Below are 16,245 nucleotides of genomic sequence, written 5' to 3'. Positions count from 1 at the left end.
AGCAGTCACAGTGACCGTGAACTTCTGTGTATTCTGCAAATGTGTTTCTGTTTCTCTGCCTTTTACTTAGAATGGAACTCTACCACCACATCTCTCTGTTGTGTTTTCTTTCATGTGGGGAAAATGCCAGAGCTTATCTCCCAACAGTGATGAGCCGTGAAGGGCTTTAGGTGGTGGCAGACTCCCTGAAGGTCTGCCAGAACGTGCTGGGCTGTGCTGGGGCGGGTAGAGAGGGCTGTCTCCTGGGCCCTGCTGCAGTTCCCAGAGAATGTAGGTAAATATGGAGGAGATGCTCGGACAGCCTGAGACCGTGAAAGACTCAAATCCAGCTCCACTTTTAACTTTTTATTGGGTTACAAGGTTGTGTTCCCACTCCAGTCCCCTTCTTATCACCATTTCATGTGATGTCATAACTGACCTTCCAGACCAGAGTTGCCCTGACTTAGACCCTCAGAGGAGGGTCTGCTCTAAGCATTCCACCAGCCCCTGGAGGGAGAGGGGATGTCAGGCCCGAGCTGAGCGTGGCCTAAGCTGGCGGGTGAATTTGGAGCCATGGTGGCTCAGTGCATCACTTCTCTCGGCTTCCCAAGCTTTGCGCTGCTCAGTGACTCCGTTGCCATAACCCTAATTGCCTACAGCCCTCCCTCATATATTACTTTGTGGTCACTGTCGTTCTGCCACATGAGCTAATATAGATGGAATTACTGCTCCTGCACTTTTTGGTCACTTGAACCTCCATAGAAGTAAGATGTGTTTTAGAAGGACCGTGGAAAGTATGACATCAACACCAAGAAGGAACGCTTTATGGCCGGTAACGCTGATTTCACAGCCTGCCAGGCAAGAATCTTAACACACAGCCAGACTTCGGCCTGGGTACCAGCCTTTCCTCTTGTGGACAGCCTGCAGCCTCTAGTGAGATCTGTGCACAGATGGGAAGAGCTGTGGTTGAAGAACCAGATGCCCAGCTGCTAATGCATCGGGGGACCTGGGCTTGCTGAAAATTAGGAGGAAATGTGCTCTCATCAAATACGCTTTTAAAAACTGTACTAAATGTGTGGAAATATTACATTACAGCAGAATTTTTTCCCCTCAAGTACAAATACCATTGAGCTTTGATTGCAGGCACGTGTGAAGATTTCTCTGCGTTTCCAAGTGAGTTTGGAGCAGTAGGGCACGATTTCATGCAGTTTAGTGTAAGGTGTGGCTCCAGAACTTAAGATTATCACCAGGCGCTGTGCTGGTAGAAATTTAAAGTCTGAACTTCAAAGCATCCATCTTTTGGTGTTTTTTTTTTTAGATTTATTTAGGTTGATAGAATTAGCAAAATCTTCCAAAGCAGCGTCTACCCACACTTTACAAAGGATTATAAAAATGTCAAATAATATTAATGAGAGAGGAGATGGCTCAGGAGGTAACATTCCTGACCCTAATTGCCTCATCCAGGGGACTCAGGACCAGCACTAAAGCATCACTCTTAATAAGGTGATTTTGGCAATGAAAGAGTTTCTGGAAGGTATTTGTACTAACCAAAATTTAGGGAAAAATCTGCATTAGCTACAAGGAGAAAATGATTTAATGCTTCAAAAGTTTGGACTTTTTTCCCCTTTTAATTGGCTGTTAACATGCATAAATGTGCATGGAGCGAGGCAAGGCTATAATTGGACTGTTTATTTCCAGCAGGTCAACTGTGTACATTGCTTAGTGAATGGGGACTACATTTAGAAAATCCACAAGCGGTGAGATTAACTTATAAACTTAATCACTGATGGATTCTTGGAATAATGATTTACCATACGTGGCGTGATAGTCAAGTATAAACCAGTCATTGGTAAAATGAAATGAAAGTGAGGAATTAGTCGTGCCTTGGATCTGGCTCTAATAATGCAATTTCCCCCCCCCCCAACCCCCATCTTATTTTTACCAGTAGGCTGGGACAGCTGGAAGTCTGCCGTTGTACAACATGCTGCGAGTAAGTCTCTCATCCACCTTCTCCCTGGGATTTCATCTGTTGGCCATCGTGGCTGTCTTATTTTCCTACGTGGACCATATAAGTGCTGAGACAGAAATGGAAGGGGAAGGCAATGAAACTGGCGAGTGTACCGGCTCCTATTACTGTAAGAAAGGGGTGATTTTACCCATTTGGGAGCCCCAAGACCCTTCCTTTGGGGACAAAATTGCTAGAGCGACTGTGTATTTCGTGGCCATGGTCTACATGTTTCTTGGAGTCTCTATCATTGCCGACCGGTTCATGTCCTCTATAGAAGTCATCACGTCTCAAGAAAAAGAAATAACCATCAAGAAGCCCAATGGAGAGACCACCAAGACGACTGTGAGGATCTGGAATGAGACAGTTTCCAACCTGACCTTGATGGCCCTGGGATCTTCTGCTCCAGAGATTCTCCTCTCAGTAATTGAAGTGTGTGGCCACAACTTCACTGCAGGAGACCTGGGTCCCAGCACCATCGTTGGAAGTGCTGCATTCAACATGTTCATCATCATTGCACTTTGTGTTTATGTAGTCCCAGATGGAGAGACAAGGAAGATTAAGCATTTGCGTGTGTTCTTCGTGACGGCAGCCTGGAGCATCTTTGCTTACACCTGGCTTTACATTATTTTGTCTGTCATCTCTCCTGGAGTCGTGGAGGTCTGGGAAGGTTTACTGACTTTCTTCTTCTTTCCCATCTGCGTTGTGTTCGCTTGGGTAGCAGATAGGAGGCTTCTGTTTTACAAGTACGTCTATAAGAGGTACCGGGCCGGCAAGCAGAGGGGAATGATTATTGAACACGAAGGAGACAGGCCATCTTCCAAGACTGAAATTGAAATGGATGGGAAAGTGGTCAATTCCCACGTGGACAGTTTCTTAGATGGCGCTCTGGTTCTGGAGGTCGATGAGAGGGACCAGGACGATGAAGAGGCTAGGCGAGAAATGGCTAGGATTCTGAAGGAACTCAAGCAGAAGCACCCAGAGAAAGAAATAGAGCAATTAATAGAATTAGCTAACTACCAAGTCCTGAGTCAGCAGCAGAAGAGCCGCGCATTTTACCGCATTCAAGCCACTCGCCTGATGACTGGCGCTGGCAACATTTTAAAGAGGCATGCGGCCGACCAGGCAAGGAAGGCCGTCAGCATGCACGAGGTCAACACCGAAGTGGCCGAAAACGACCCTGTCAGTAAGATCTTCTTCGAACAAGGGACATATCAGTGTCTGGAGAACTGTGGTACGGTAGCCCTGACCATCCTCCGCAGAGGTGGGGATTTGACCAACACCGTGTTTGTTGACTTCAGAACCGAGGACGGTACGGCCAATGCCGGATCTGATTATGAATTTACTGAAGGGACTGTGGTCTTTAAGCCCGGTGAGACCCAGAAGGAAATCAGAGTTGGCATCATCGATGACGATATCTTTGAGGAGGATGAGAATTTCCTCGTGCATCTCAGCAACGTCAAAGTGTCTTCAGAGGCTTCGGAAGATGGCATACTGGAAGCCAACCATGTCTCTACCCTCGCTTGCCTCGGCTCTCCCTCCACGGCCACTGTGACCATTTTTGATGATGACCACGCGGGCATCTTTACCTTCGAGGAGCCCGTGACCCATGTGAGTGAGAGCATCGGCATCATGGAGGTCAAAGTGCTGAGAACATCTGGAGCTCGAGGGAATGTTATCGTTCCCTATAAAACCATTGAAGGGACAGCCAGAGGCGGCGGAGAGGACTTCGAGGACACCTGTGGAGAGCTCGAATTCCAGAACGATGAAATTGTGTAAGTTCCTTTTTTTTTATTTACATGGGTGTTGAGTGCGTTTGTGAATGCGAGAATGGGGGCGTGTTCTTTTAAACTAAATGGCGTACAAGGGGTGGAGTGCTCTACCAAACCACGAGTGTCAGCCCTCAATGGCGTATCGTTAGTATGCTCTGCACACAGAGATCTTAATTTGATTTTATTTGTACTCTGGCACTTTCACATATTTTAAGTACATTATAGATCATGGTAAAATAAGTCTGTGACAGTTTATCCAACCACTCATCCTGGGTTGAAACATTTGCCTTCTATTGTGGATGACACAATGTACACACAAAAAGGGGATATTTACATCATCACGTCAGGTTCCTGACTTCATTGCTGAGTACTAATTGGGAAAGCCCAAGACGGGCTGCAGAGAATTTCCTGGCTATACCAGGGCTGACTGAAACCATTCCTGTTGCTCTTATCCGACACTGGGGTTTTGTGACAATGTAAGATAACCTGTTGCTTAAATGTTAATGCTTAATCATGACTTAATGAACAATTCTGCTTTTTCAGTTTTATGCCAACAAGAAAAAGTCATAGCTGTTATTTCATTCCAGTCTCATTTTACTTTACACAATTAAATAAGCCCTTTTATCCTACTGATACAGTGATGGGGAGAAAAATAAGATTCTGTCCAAGCATCCTGGTGGACAGGGTGCAGGTCAGAGAGAAGTAGGGAGTGATTTATTCTTTCTGTTGCCACTTTACAGTGATATTTGCTAACATTGTAACAGGCAGTGCCTGGCTGTGCACTGGTTTTTCCATTGATGGTTACTATTTAGAGAGCTATTCCTCCGTTTTTGTCCAGAAAATGTGACTCAGTGAGTAATGTCCAAACTAGAAAGAAGGAAGAAAGGAAACTATTTATCGTATCTGCAGTGCAATGACAGATAATAAAATGAGTGTGTTGGTGAATCATTGACAACTCAGGAAAAATATAAAATATAGTTTGTTCTACTGATGGATAACTCTTGTATAAATGGCATACACATGTTAAATGGCAAGTCCATTCTCTCCAGGATGAAATTTCTTCTGCTGAAAGTGTAGGGAAAACAAGCACGAGGGGGGGGGGCGGGGGGAGGCAGAAGGAATAGATTTTCCCAAGCCTTCCAATGTCTTTTACATTGTATTATAGAGATGAACAATTACTGAGTGTGACACCCCAATGAAATCAAGCCAAACAGAGATTGTAATACCCATCTTCAGATGTGTGTGGGGGGGATAGCTTTTGATGACTGTGTATTTTATATTGGTTCTTATGATGTTAATGTTTCACTTCCTGAGATGTGTTCTGTTGGGACACGTGTTTTATTAAATGATAGTAATGTGGTAGCAAATAAATACCCTGCATATCAGGAAGGATTTTCCCAAAGGCCTTGCGTCAAATGTGATCCTGCCTGTGTTAGCATATAAACTCTATTCCTTTGCTAGGAATTCTTCCTCACCGTATCTTCTAATCATTTCAGTTATTGAACCCTCTTGTATTAGGTAGCACTTGTGAGCCGTATAAAAGTATATTGCATGTTATTAAAGGAGCACTGGATGTTATTAAGTGAACTCACAAGGGTAGCCCTTAAATATGACCACATTGGTGTTTTGTTTTGTTTATTCATTTTACTTAGGATATTTTCTCAGGAAAATTTGGTCTTGTTTTCCTTTACTAATGGCTCCGATCTTGTGTATTTGAGATGCTTCTCCTGTCTATTCTGCTGTCCAGGACTTTTACCAAACCTTAAATAAATAGCCTTCTTTTGGGCACAGTGTAGAAGAACAGAAAAAAAAAAGACTAAGTGATGTGATGGAATAATTTATTCTGCCAGCTCCATTTAAAACACTCACCTTCTGCCATTGAAGTGATTTAATTCTTGCTAAGGAAGAGCAGTGCCAAACTCCTGCTTTAGGAAGTTTTATATCTTGTGAAAAGTGGTGAGAATTGGTGGAATTATCAGTATGGTGTCTCTGCATAAACATTTTTAGGTCTATTTTAGACTAATTGACAGTTTCTTGTTTTAAAATCTCCTATTGGACTTTATCTGCTAAGTTGAACTGTGAAATTTCAGAAAGGGCAAAACATTTTACTTATCAGTTGAATAAAATTACAGCCCTATTGTTTTTTCCTTTTCTAGAACTTTAATTTTGAAGAAACTTTATCTTGACATTATAGAGTTTTACTAATGATGAACAGCTTGATGGATGCTTAGTAGGTCTGTTGCTTAAATAAATTTGATTGAGTGACTGGGACTTAGCCTTAAGATAGGCACGGAAGTTTCAAATACAGTGTTTCTAGAAAAATCTAACATTATCGAAGTTCCCTCATTCTATATCTTGTATGGATCATGTTTCCTCTGGTAGTTGGTTCCAATGTCAGGTCCACAGAGTCGTACACAAATGAGGAAGTTTTGTCCTTAGGCCATGAAACTGAACTACAGGGAGTCAACCCAGTTTATCTTTAAGAATGAGCTTTTATCTCATCCAATTACACAGTTGATCACAAGACAGTTCTTTCTTCAAAACCTCCAATGCGTAGTGGGACTCCTGACACCATTGAGCTTCGTTAAATACTTCACAAATATTTTTGTTTGTCTGTTTAATGCTCCGCTCAGAGCCAGAATGTACGATTGTTCCCAGAGTGCCGTAAAGAAATTCCTGGAAATGCCCGGATGTAAAGGCTGCCTACTTTTTAGAAGCCACTAACCAAGGTAGAAACAGGGTCCAGTCCGACTGGGGATGGAGACCAACAGGCAGTCGGCTTTACTGAATCTCTGGTTTTCAGAACAAAATAGATTCCTAATCTTTGATCTGATTTTTCATATAGAGGTCATTTACATTGATAAGTCTGTCTAGCCTATTCATTTATATTCTTTATAGAAATGAGTTGAATTATTTCAATCTGAACTTTTTAAGATCAAATTCTGTACTTGAGAAAAATACCACTAAGTGATATGTGGTGCTTGTAGTCTCTAGTAAAATGTATTCTTGGCAAAACATTTTAAAAGTATAATGGAAAAATCTATTAAATAGATGTAATTAACAGTTAGCCCATGTATTCGTATAAACTCAATGACAAATAGTAAACCCATGCCAGCTGATCTTGACTTTCAACAAGGAATTCTGTCTAGTGGTAACAGCTAATAAAATAAATGAAGAATATGCTAATTTGATTTGTGGTTTGGTAGGTAATATCCACAAAGTTGGCATGCTGCTAATGGTTGTTCTTTAATGGTGCTAGTTTAGTAGTGATAATTATTGCTAAATGTTGTTTGTTCTTCCAAGTTCTAACTTAGCTTGACTGTTCCAGAAAATGTTAAGGTTAATTAATTAATATAGATACAAATCAAATTTAATTATAGTACTTAGTGTAGCTCAGCAGTAATATCACTTTTGGAAGACAATGTAAAAGATCACTAGCATTAACTATTATGTATTTAAAATGTAGAGTTGAAAAACAAAGTATGTCGGTTGGAAAATTTATATAATATTTTGCTTAGCAAATCAGTTGACTGGGCATTGCAGAGCAACATAATTTATTAAATAATAGATCTGTCCAAAATTAATCTTATTTTAATAACTATTATATTTTCATATGATTGCAACTTTATTAACTAGGAAATAAACTGTGCAAGGCATCTGAACAAATGTAGCTATTTGACACTAAATATTTACATTACTTTGTTGGGGAAAGAAATAGAAAAAATAATATTTTATCTTTATATAAATTTCAGGGAATTATTATTATTTTGCTTCAGGGAAAATAAATACTTTGTTTTTGCTACTTATCAGTATTCTTTTGTGCTGTAGAATTCTAAGGAATAAAGATCTAGCTATAGGAGAGAGTGGTTCAATTCTGAGAGTAAATCAAACATATAAGAAGGCAGACAGCCCTGACTGGTGTAGCTCAGTGGATTGAGTGCTGGCCTGTGAAGCAAAGGGTCACTGGTTTGATTCCCAGTCAGGGAATATGCCTGGGTTGCAGGCCAGGTTCTCAGTAGTGGACACACGAGAGGCAACCACACATTGATGTTTCTCTCCCACTCTTTCTCCTTCCCTTCCCCTCTCTCTAAAAAATAAATAAATAAAATATTTTTTTAAAAAGAAGGCAGACAGCTATAAAAACAAGAAACAAACAAAAATATTAGAAAAACTTAAGGCAACAGAAAAATAATTATGTGTGTTTGGGGAATCAGAAGTGATGAAAATACCAGAGAAAATAATATATGACAAGAAAGGATATTAGCACATGTTACCTGGATTACAACAGAGTGAAGATTTACTTTATGGCAGAAGAATTTCATCTGCTACATTTAACCTACTAAGTTTACCTGTTGCATTAAAACTTAATCTATTTAATTAAAGTTCAAAATAAATATTTTACATTGACATAAAATTTTCCTACGTAATACACTGGTGTGAGAAATTTGGATGGAATAATTTTAGGATTTTAATGGATTTCAGCTTTGGTGGAGTCTCTTTTCAAACTGCAATATTTATTGACTCTTAGAACCAAACCACGTGTGGCATTATCTGCAAATTTAAATTACAACCCCAGGTAATGTTTTTATAAATTCATATGCTCTCGTGAATGCATAGCACTTATACTAAGAAGACAGGGTGAAAGCAGAGAGAAACAGTTACAACTTCGAATTCACTACAGCTGGGAGGGGCTGAATGAATGATGTGTGAGAGTGTTGTTACCAAGTCAACCAGATCCCCAGGTTTGCGGTCATAATCAAATTTTTCCCATTGTTAATTAGCGTTTGGGGTTATAACAGCTACGTCAAGACATTTTATCTTAGCAAATGAGGAGGTTTCATAGTTTAGGCACACTGAACTGTTTAAATTATATAGACTCCTTTCTGAGTCATCATTCAAGGCCATTCCATAGGGGGCTAACTGCTTCACTGGTTCAAGGCTAGAGAAGACTTTGTTTATCAGTCAACCTGCACATACTTGAGAAGCTCTGACTTGTGCCCAATACTGGACTAATCATGATGAAGGAAACAGAAAAAATATACTCCTTGTGTGTTATCTCACCTCCCATTTTACAATACATCTTGGTAAGTACAAACATTATCAGGAAGACATAGTGCAAGCTGTAGGGCAGGCCCTAATTTTGGACAGATATTTACATTCACGTCTGAAGGACAGAAGGCATAATTGAAGAGAAAATAATGTCCTGTGCATTTCAAGATGGAGCCCTATCTTGGTAAACCGGGGCAGATGGACAATTTCACTAAACAGACAAGGTGGTTATCAAGTGTAGTGAAAGTCCCAGTGAGCACTTCTTCTCTTTAATGGGATTTTAAGTCATTACAAGGACATTTAAATGAACCTGAGGATATATCCCTGTAAGCCAGGCCTGGAAGGAAAATACTTCATGATTCTACGTACCTGACGTAGCTACAATAATCCCTCCTAGAAGCAGGGAGCAAGACTGTGGTTGCCAGGGGCAGAGCAGGGAGAAGTGGGGAGCTGCTGGTTAACAAGTAAAACGAGCACTTCAGTCACAAGAGACATGCCTTGCAGGGATCTGCCATCCCACGCTGTGTTTGTGCTTAACAAAATTGTGGTGACACTTAAGGGTCTCTTCAGAGGGTAGGTCGCTTGGTGTTTTTACTTCAATAATACAACATTTAAAAAAATAAATAACCGATCTACTTAAAAGGTAAAAAGGCTTATGTGCTTGCCCTTCTACACCCCATTGTGTCCTGTAGTTAGTTCCCAAGGAACACTTACTAGATTTTTGGTAAAATGTCGGTGCTTTATTTTGCACTCGTGAATTGGGCCTTGTTCTGCAGGAGCAGGTTTGCTTGGGCAGCCTGCAACCCAGTTTGCCTCCCACTCTCACCCTGTTTTCTCGTCCCCCAGAGTATCGCCAGCATCTTGGTAAAACTCGAGCAGATTTTACACTGGCTTGTAAAGTGGGGAGAAATTTTCTTTGGTTTTTCTTTCCTGAGGACACTGGTAACCCTGGAAAAGAGATTTAAACATGCTTAATCCTTCTGAATGGAACAACCTTAAGGGTGTAACAGCTAAAATAAGATTATTTGTTACTGTGCTGCTCTGTCTTTGTTAGCTGAGGTGTAGGAAATTTTCTGTGGGTTATAGGATCTTGAGGACTGTAGAGGTTTTCCTGTGAAATGCAGGGAGGGGCAAACGTAGGTTTACAGTTGTGAGTCCATGAAACACAGAGTTTATTCTTATACGATGACTTTTAATTATTCTATTATTTTTCATATACACAACCATAAACGTGCTTTTGCCCCACCCTGTCTTGCCATCACATTCTGTCCTGGTTACTGAAATCTGCTCATCGCAGATTCTTTCTTTGGGATGGGAAAGCTGTTAGGCCCCCAGGACATTGCAAATGCCAGATAACCAGGTGTTATCTTTGCAACAGTAGAATAGAAGTGGCTCTCAGCCAGGTGACAGGAAAGGAAGAGAGAACAGCCAAAATGTAAGGCGGGTCTGTGGCAGAAGAGAAGATCCTTATAACCACCTTGGGTGAGCCAGCCTGGGGGAGCCTGGGGCTAGTGCTTGCTCATTGAGCAGGGATGCAGCTGCAGCAGCCAGGGGACCTTAGCTGCTGGCTTCCCGCACTGCCTTGCACTTTCTGACCTGATAGTGGAGAGTCCAGAAGGTCCAGGGAGGGAAAGCAAGCAGTCAACAATATGGGCAGAATGAAAGGAAATCTCTTTTCCTCCTCTCCTGGCTCGACATACCACCTACGTAATACCCATCTATTTGCCAAAGGCTGGTCCCGCCAAGGCCTCATTCTTTTCACAGGCGAAATAAACAATGCCTTTTCATTTCCTGCCTTTCCCCAGAGGATTGGTGCTCCAGATGACATTTTCTTTCCGTCTTACAATGGTCTCCACGGGTCAGATATGGGAATAGGCATTGTGTTCTTTGGTGACAGTGAAGATGTGGAGGCAGAGGGCATAAGCAGCACCTGGGTCCCTTACCTTCCAGGCTGGTGGCATTCAGGCTGGTGGCATTTAACCAAGGAAATTCACTTAACCCGGTAATTCAGACATTAGTGAAATAGCCTGGGATATTTTATTTCCACATACAGTTTTTCTCAGGCTTACATATGAGAATTCTGGCTACCCTGGAAGCCCCGTGGTGGCCCTTGGAACCAAAATGCCACCACTTTTCCATGTTAGACTTCCCGAGATAAAGGTGGATGTAGGAGTAGCCCTCAGTTTGGATTCTGCATCGAAGTCTGAACTGTACTCCTGTCCCCTGCTAGCTTTGTGACTTTAAGCAAATTAATTAAGCTCGCCTTATTGTCTAATAAGGATGATGGCAGCAGAGGAGGTGGTGGTGGTGACTGTGGTGATGGTAGTGGTGGCGGGGACGGTGCAGTTGATGATTTAGGGGTGGTGGTGGTAGCTGTGTTGCTGGTGGAGGTGATGATGGCGGTGGAGGTGGTTGTGGGCCAAGATGAATGGAGAGCTGGGGTTCCTTCTCTCTCACCATATTCATTTGGTTTAATTGTTGTGACAACTTTATTAAGTAGGTGCTGTTATACTCATTTTACCGGTGAAGGAGGTGAGGCTCGGAGAGTAACTCTCTTTCGGCCACACATCTAATAAAGTGGACCTGGAATTTAGTGGGGGGACTGCCTGAGTGGGACATCGGGGCCGCCTGGTCAGGGGCCAGGATGAGCCTGTGGGAGGCCTGTGAGGCAGGGTCCCCAACCACAGCATGGCTGGTGCAGCTCAGAAAGGAGAAATCAGGGCAGTGTTTCTCTCTTCTGGGGAACGTGCGTTAACCACACTGCGCCCCACCCCCACTCTGGGAAAGCCCTGAGTAACTGAGTTTGAGAAGCAAGGAAAATGTAACTGCTATGGTCCCTCCGTGGACCTGACCCGACCAAATAATATTATCTATTATTTCTTCTCTCAGTATTTATTACCCTTTGTTCCTAAGTAAAAAAGAAAGTTTTTATTAGTAGCTTTCTGTCCTTGCCTGCACTAGCCCAGTAACGTTTTGACTTCCTTATATGGCTGAACAATTTTCTCCGTACTTAAAATGGTAGTTTCTTGGTCTGTCTTCTTCATATATGTGAAAAGACAATACAGATGGATGACAGCGGAGAGTCTGTGCTCAAGAAGGCTTGTTACCTTGTGTCAGTGCTACCGAGAGCTTTCAAAGATTCTGTTCTCTGCTCCCGCCGGTCATTGACAGTCACAATTCCTGTTTGGGAGGTTTTCCTAGAACAAGGGGCCCACGTGGCAGTTCATCTGATGCAAACCTATGCAGAGCAAATGGAACGTTTAGGTTAAAAAAAAAAACCCCAGTTCCAAGTTGCTCTTGCTTCTGAACTCCATTTGTTGTAGAAGACGAGAATGACAACAACGAAAAACTTCTACCCCAAGTCAGATGGCTGTCCAATGGCAGTTCGGGTACACTTTGTACAAAGTCAGTGTTCAGGTGTTTGTAACTAATTTGCTTTTTAAAGTCAAGTCATTTTTATTTCTTTAACTTTTGCTGGTAAATTACTGGTCTGTTTAAAGGAAACTTACTGTTGATGTGTTTATAAGTGTTATTAATTATAACTTTAACAGAAGCCTCCAACCATTCCCTTTCAACAGAGGACTTTGCTGTTATACACACACACACACACACACACACACACACACACACACAATTTACCGAGGTAAAGGTGGGAAAGTAACATGAAGTCCTATTTACATTGACTTTAATTTTAGGTGCAATAAAACAAAAGCAATTCCCAAAGGACGGCTTTCATTCTCACACACTAAACATTATAACCTTGACCTGACACGGTTTTTAAATGAGCTGTTCAGCTCAATGTGTGTATCTGTGTTGTGGGGGGTAGTCTCTGTATCAGCTCAAAGAGGGGAAGAAGGGAGGGAGAGAGGCAGAGAAAGAAGGGGAAAGGGAGGGCTTAGAGGGGCAGATTGGGGATCAGGAGGGGGGCAGCAAGGGGCCGTGCCTTTCCTCTTGCACACCCCCACACACACTATTTACCAAGGTAAAGGTGGGGAAGTAACATTAAGTCCCATTCGCATAGAGCTTAATTTTAGGGCGCAATAGAACAAAACCAATTCCGAAAGCTCAGCATTCATTCTCACCCACTAACTGTGCGGACGGAGTGTGAAGCAAGACAGAGGGTATGGGAACAAGGGGTAACGGAGAGGCAGAAAGAGAGAAAGGGACAACTGAGGGAGGAAGCAGAGAGACAGAGAGTGGAAGGAGGGGAAAGAGGAAGAGGAAAAGGACGGAGGAGAGAATGGAGAGAAGAGAGAAGTAGATCTTTCTGTCTACCCATCTAAGTTAATACATCTTTGTCTTCACCTATACCTCTATCCGTCTGTCTAGCTATACACAGAGAGGGAATGGGAAATCGAGAGTAGGGAATGGGAAAGGAAAGGGAGAGAGGTGGAGGCAGGCGGAGCAAGACCAGGGAGGGGTAAGAAGAGAGAGTGTGGAGGGAGGAAGAGAGGCAGGCAGAGAGGGATGAAGACCCAGGCTGAGAATATATAGCCCCGATTGGCTTTCAGCTATGACTAAAGTGAAGTGAAGCCTGGAATTAGCCCAAAAGACAGGATGAGAGTAAGAAAATAAACAGGATTCACTCAAGCTGCTTCCTTGCTAAAAATAGACAGCAGCTTCATCTTTGAAATCAAATGTATGTAAGAATTGCCTAAGAATGTCAGAGAAGCCTGAGGAAGCTTGTGGACTCTTCTGGGTTGGACAGAATGGATGGGGCTGGTACCTGGTCTCTGATCACTGCTTTCAGCAAATATTTTGTGAGCTCCGATCCTGGGTCAAGTGCCTTTGCAAGATGCAAGGTCAGCGGTGGTGATGAAGACACGGACCCCGCCATGGAGAACTTCATGCTGTGCTGGAGGGGGTGGGGGTACAGATACTCGGTCACTCACTGAGGGGGACGTTGCACCCCCCGCCCCCGGGAGCCTCCCTGTGCCTGCCTTGGCCTCCCTCTCTCGGGGCCTCTTCACGGGGCTCTTCTCACCGGTGTTTAGGCTGAGAAATGATGATGATGGCCAGCTGCCAGTGTCACCCCTGGCCACCATGGGCGGCAGCAGCCCACTCTATGTGTGTGCCTGTTAGAGAACTCTCCAACTCCTTCTTGGTCCCCGTCCTGCCACAGCTGGCCCCTGTCACCACTCGGCCGCTCTCTTAAGTGGAGACCAGAAGAGTAGACATTGGGAACAGTTCCAATTGACTCATTGTTCCTAGCAGGGATGAACTCAGAGGGCTGTGAAGTACGGAAATTGGCAACACTGATTTTGAACCTGAGCAGTTACCTGTCTTCCACGGTTTCCCAACCCTGTGCATTACCAGGGAAGGTTGTGTTGCTCATGGTTTTGTTGAGCACGTTACGACCAAACAAGGCTCTCGCAAGCACTGGAGCTGCTTAGGCAGGAGCTCAGTCAGCCAGGGCCTGGTGCCTTCGGGGTAGTAGACTCATGGGGCCTGGCGCCCGAGAATATCAGGGCATGGTCTTGAAGGAGGATGAACAGGCCACAGAGGAAAGGCGGAAGGCTCTGGGGTCCTCTTGAGCTGTCGTTGATATGGAAAAAGGAACTCTGTGTGGCTGAGGGCTGGGATGCTTTAAACGGGTGTGTTATAGGAAGCGATTCATCTGACCAACACAGGGTCTGGCACAATGGTAGACTCTTAAGAATATTAATATAACGTGTTAACATAACCAGCATAAAAATGTAAGTTTTGATGTAAGTATAAAAATAGATACAATAACATAATAATATTAAAAAATTAGATCCTGATCCATCCAGCACCATCTAGGACTAAAGTGCCCTGTTAAAGTTAGCCGTTTGAATAACTAACTGCAGCATATTCCTAGGTCTGAATTCTTTCAGGAAAAGAACATCTTCCCTCATGTTTCATGACTTCATAATCACTGTAAATGCTATTCTCTAAAATTGATCTGGCTGCATTTGGTTTTTAATGATATCCATTGTGGATCTGGGTCTTGGATTTTTATAGTTTAGTCTTTCAATCTTCCAATGTGCTGAGTTTTGTGCTCTTGAATTTGCTATCTAAATATATCTGTAAATATTTGTATATCTATTATATGTGATATATACATATTTAAGTGTACATTTCTTCTTTGGAGTCAGGATATCAGTGCGCCTGGCTCTAGCTATGTTGGTTTTAAATATATTTCTTCCCAACACTTAGAATAAGAATGAGTGGTAGGTGTTCACCGTGGACACGAGTCACAACCTCATGAAGTCAAGTGCTTCACCACGCTCACCCTCCTCAGTGGATGTGCTTTGTGACAGTGCTGCAGCCTCCCAGAGGCGTCTTCTGCAGTGACAATGACAGAGAGCTCAGGCTGTGGGGGGTTTAAATTCCTCCTCTGTCACTCGGAGACTGCATAAACACGTAAATATTTAACCTCTCTGGGTTTTGGTTTCATCATCGATAGATTGAGGATAATAGTACCTCTTTCAAAGGATGAAATCCAGTTAAGCAGCACCTGCCTTCTAGTAAGTGCTCAGCAAATGTCAGTTGTTGTTACTGCCTTTGGTTACTTTCCAGGTGGCTGTTTATGGAAGTCTCATCTAGGCTTGCTGGGAACTAGGCACGAGTGCTTTCGTCTTGTCTTCCTTCGCAAATAAGCAAACAAGCAAACACTGATTCCGTGTGTGGAGCATGTGTATTTTGTTTGTGTGCACACTTGTGTTTAGGCGCACTCAAGGCATAATTAGTTGTCTTCTGCCAGCCTGGTAAAAGTGGCGACTACAGAAAATGATCAAAATTATAACAAGACGCTGGCCAGAGTATGCCCTGTAAGCACAGCCATGGTTCTGGTGGAAAGGACGAGGAGGAAGGCATATGTGGAGACCAGGGATGGCGGGCCAGCAATAAGACTTTTGCTTTACGTAACACGGTGCTTTTTACAATGTCCCTACTCCCTTTTGGGCATCAGCACGTCTATTTTAGGGCGGGGCAGCACCTCGGTGATTACTACTGACAGATCGCTGAAAGGAAGAAGGAAGACTTTAACACGCGGGAACACTCAGATTCAGAGAAATAAAGGAAATGTTTTACGAGGCAGAGCCAAACTGGAAACAGCAGTACTGACACCTCGGCTGGTGATCGCGACACCCCACCGGGCAGCGTGGCAGTCGTTCTGGGACGGGCCTGTGTCCCTTTCCTGTTCTGTCAGCGAGTCCAGCTCAGGAGAAGTGGCCTGGCTGGGCACCTACACCCTGTTTCCGCAAACCTTGCATGGAATTTTTTTCTTTCTTTCTTTTTTTAGTGTAATCTTTATTGTATTTTTTCTATTGCCATTCCCTAATTATCCTTTCAAAGATGTTTTAACAAATATTTGCCACCTAGATTGTTAGTCCCGGGAGGCAAAAAATTGCATTTTGATGCCCTGGGCTCTGCATCTCCTTGCCCCTGAGGGGTATCTACAGGGAAATGTGCCTGAGA

At 43.1% G+C, this 16,245-nt stretch overlaps 1 protein-coding gene across 12 annotated transcripts in view; it reads left to right on the top strand.

The window, feature by feature from the left end:
- Positions 1 to 16,245, top strand: part of SLC8A1 (solute carrier family 8 member A1) — a 350,756-nt gene that overhangs the window by 70,620 nt on the left and 263,891 nt on the right. For 7 of the 12 annotated variants that reach the window (XM_053666917.1, XM_053666911.1, XM_053666914.1 and 4 more), the window contains one exon: positions 1,928 to 3,759. In XM_053666917.1, the coding sequence (XP_053522892.1) occupies positions 1,961 to 3,759 (1,799 nt within the window). In that variant the 5' untranslated portion in view covers positions 1,928 to 1,960. Of the gene's footprint in view, positions 1 to 1,924; positions 3,760 to 16,245 lie in introns of all 12 variants that reach the window. The other 5 variants (XM_053666920.1, XM_053666912.1, XM_053666913.1 and 2 more) reach the window with 1 other exon arrangement.

Source organism: Artibeus jamaicensis, unplaced genomic scaffold (assembly GCF_021234435.1).
Source record: "Artibeus jamaicensis isolate MK-2021 breed Jamaican fruit bat unplaced genomic scaffold, CSHL_Jam_final contig_465, whole genome shotgun sequence".
NCBI lineage: Eukaryota > Metazoa > Chordata > Mammalia > Chiroptera > Phyllostomidae > Artibeus > Artibeus jamaicensis.
Note: the sequence above shows the minus strand (reverse complement) of the source record. Positions and strands in the feature narration are given on the sequence as shown.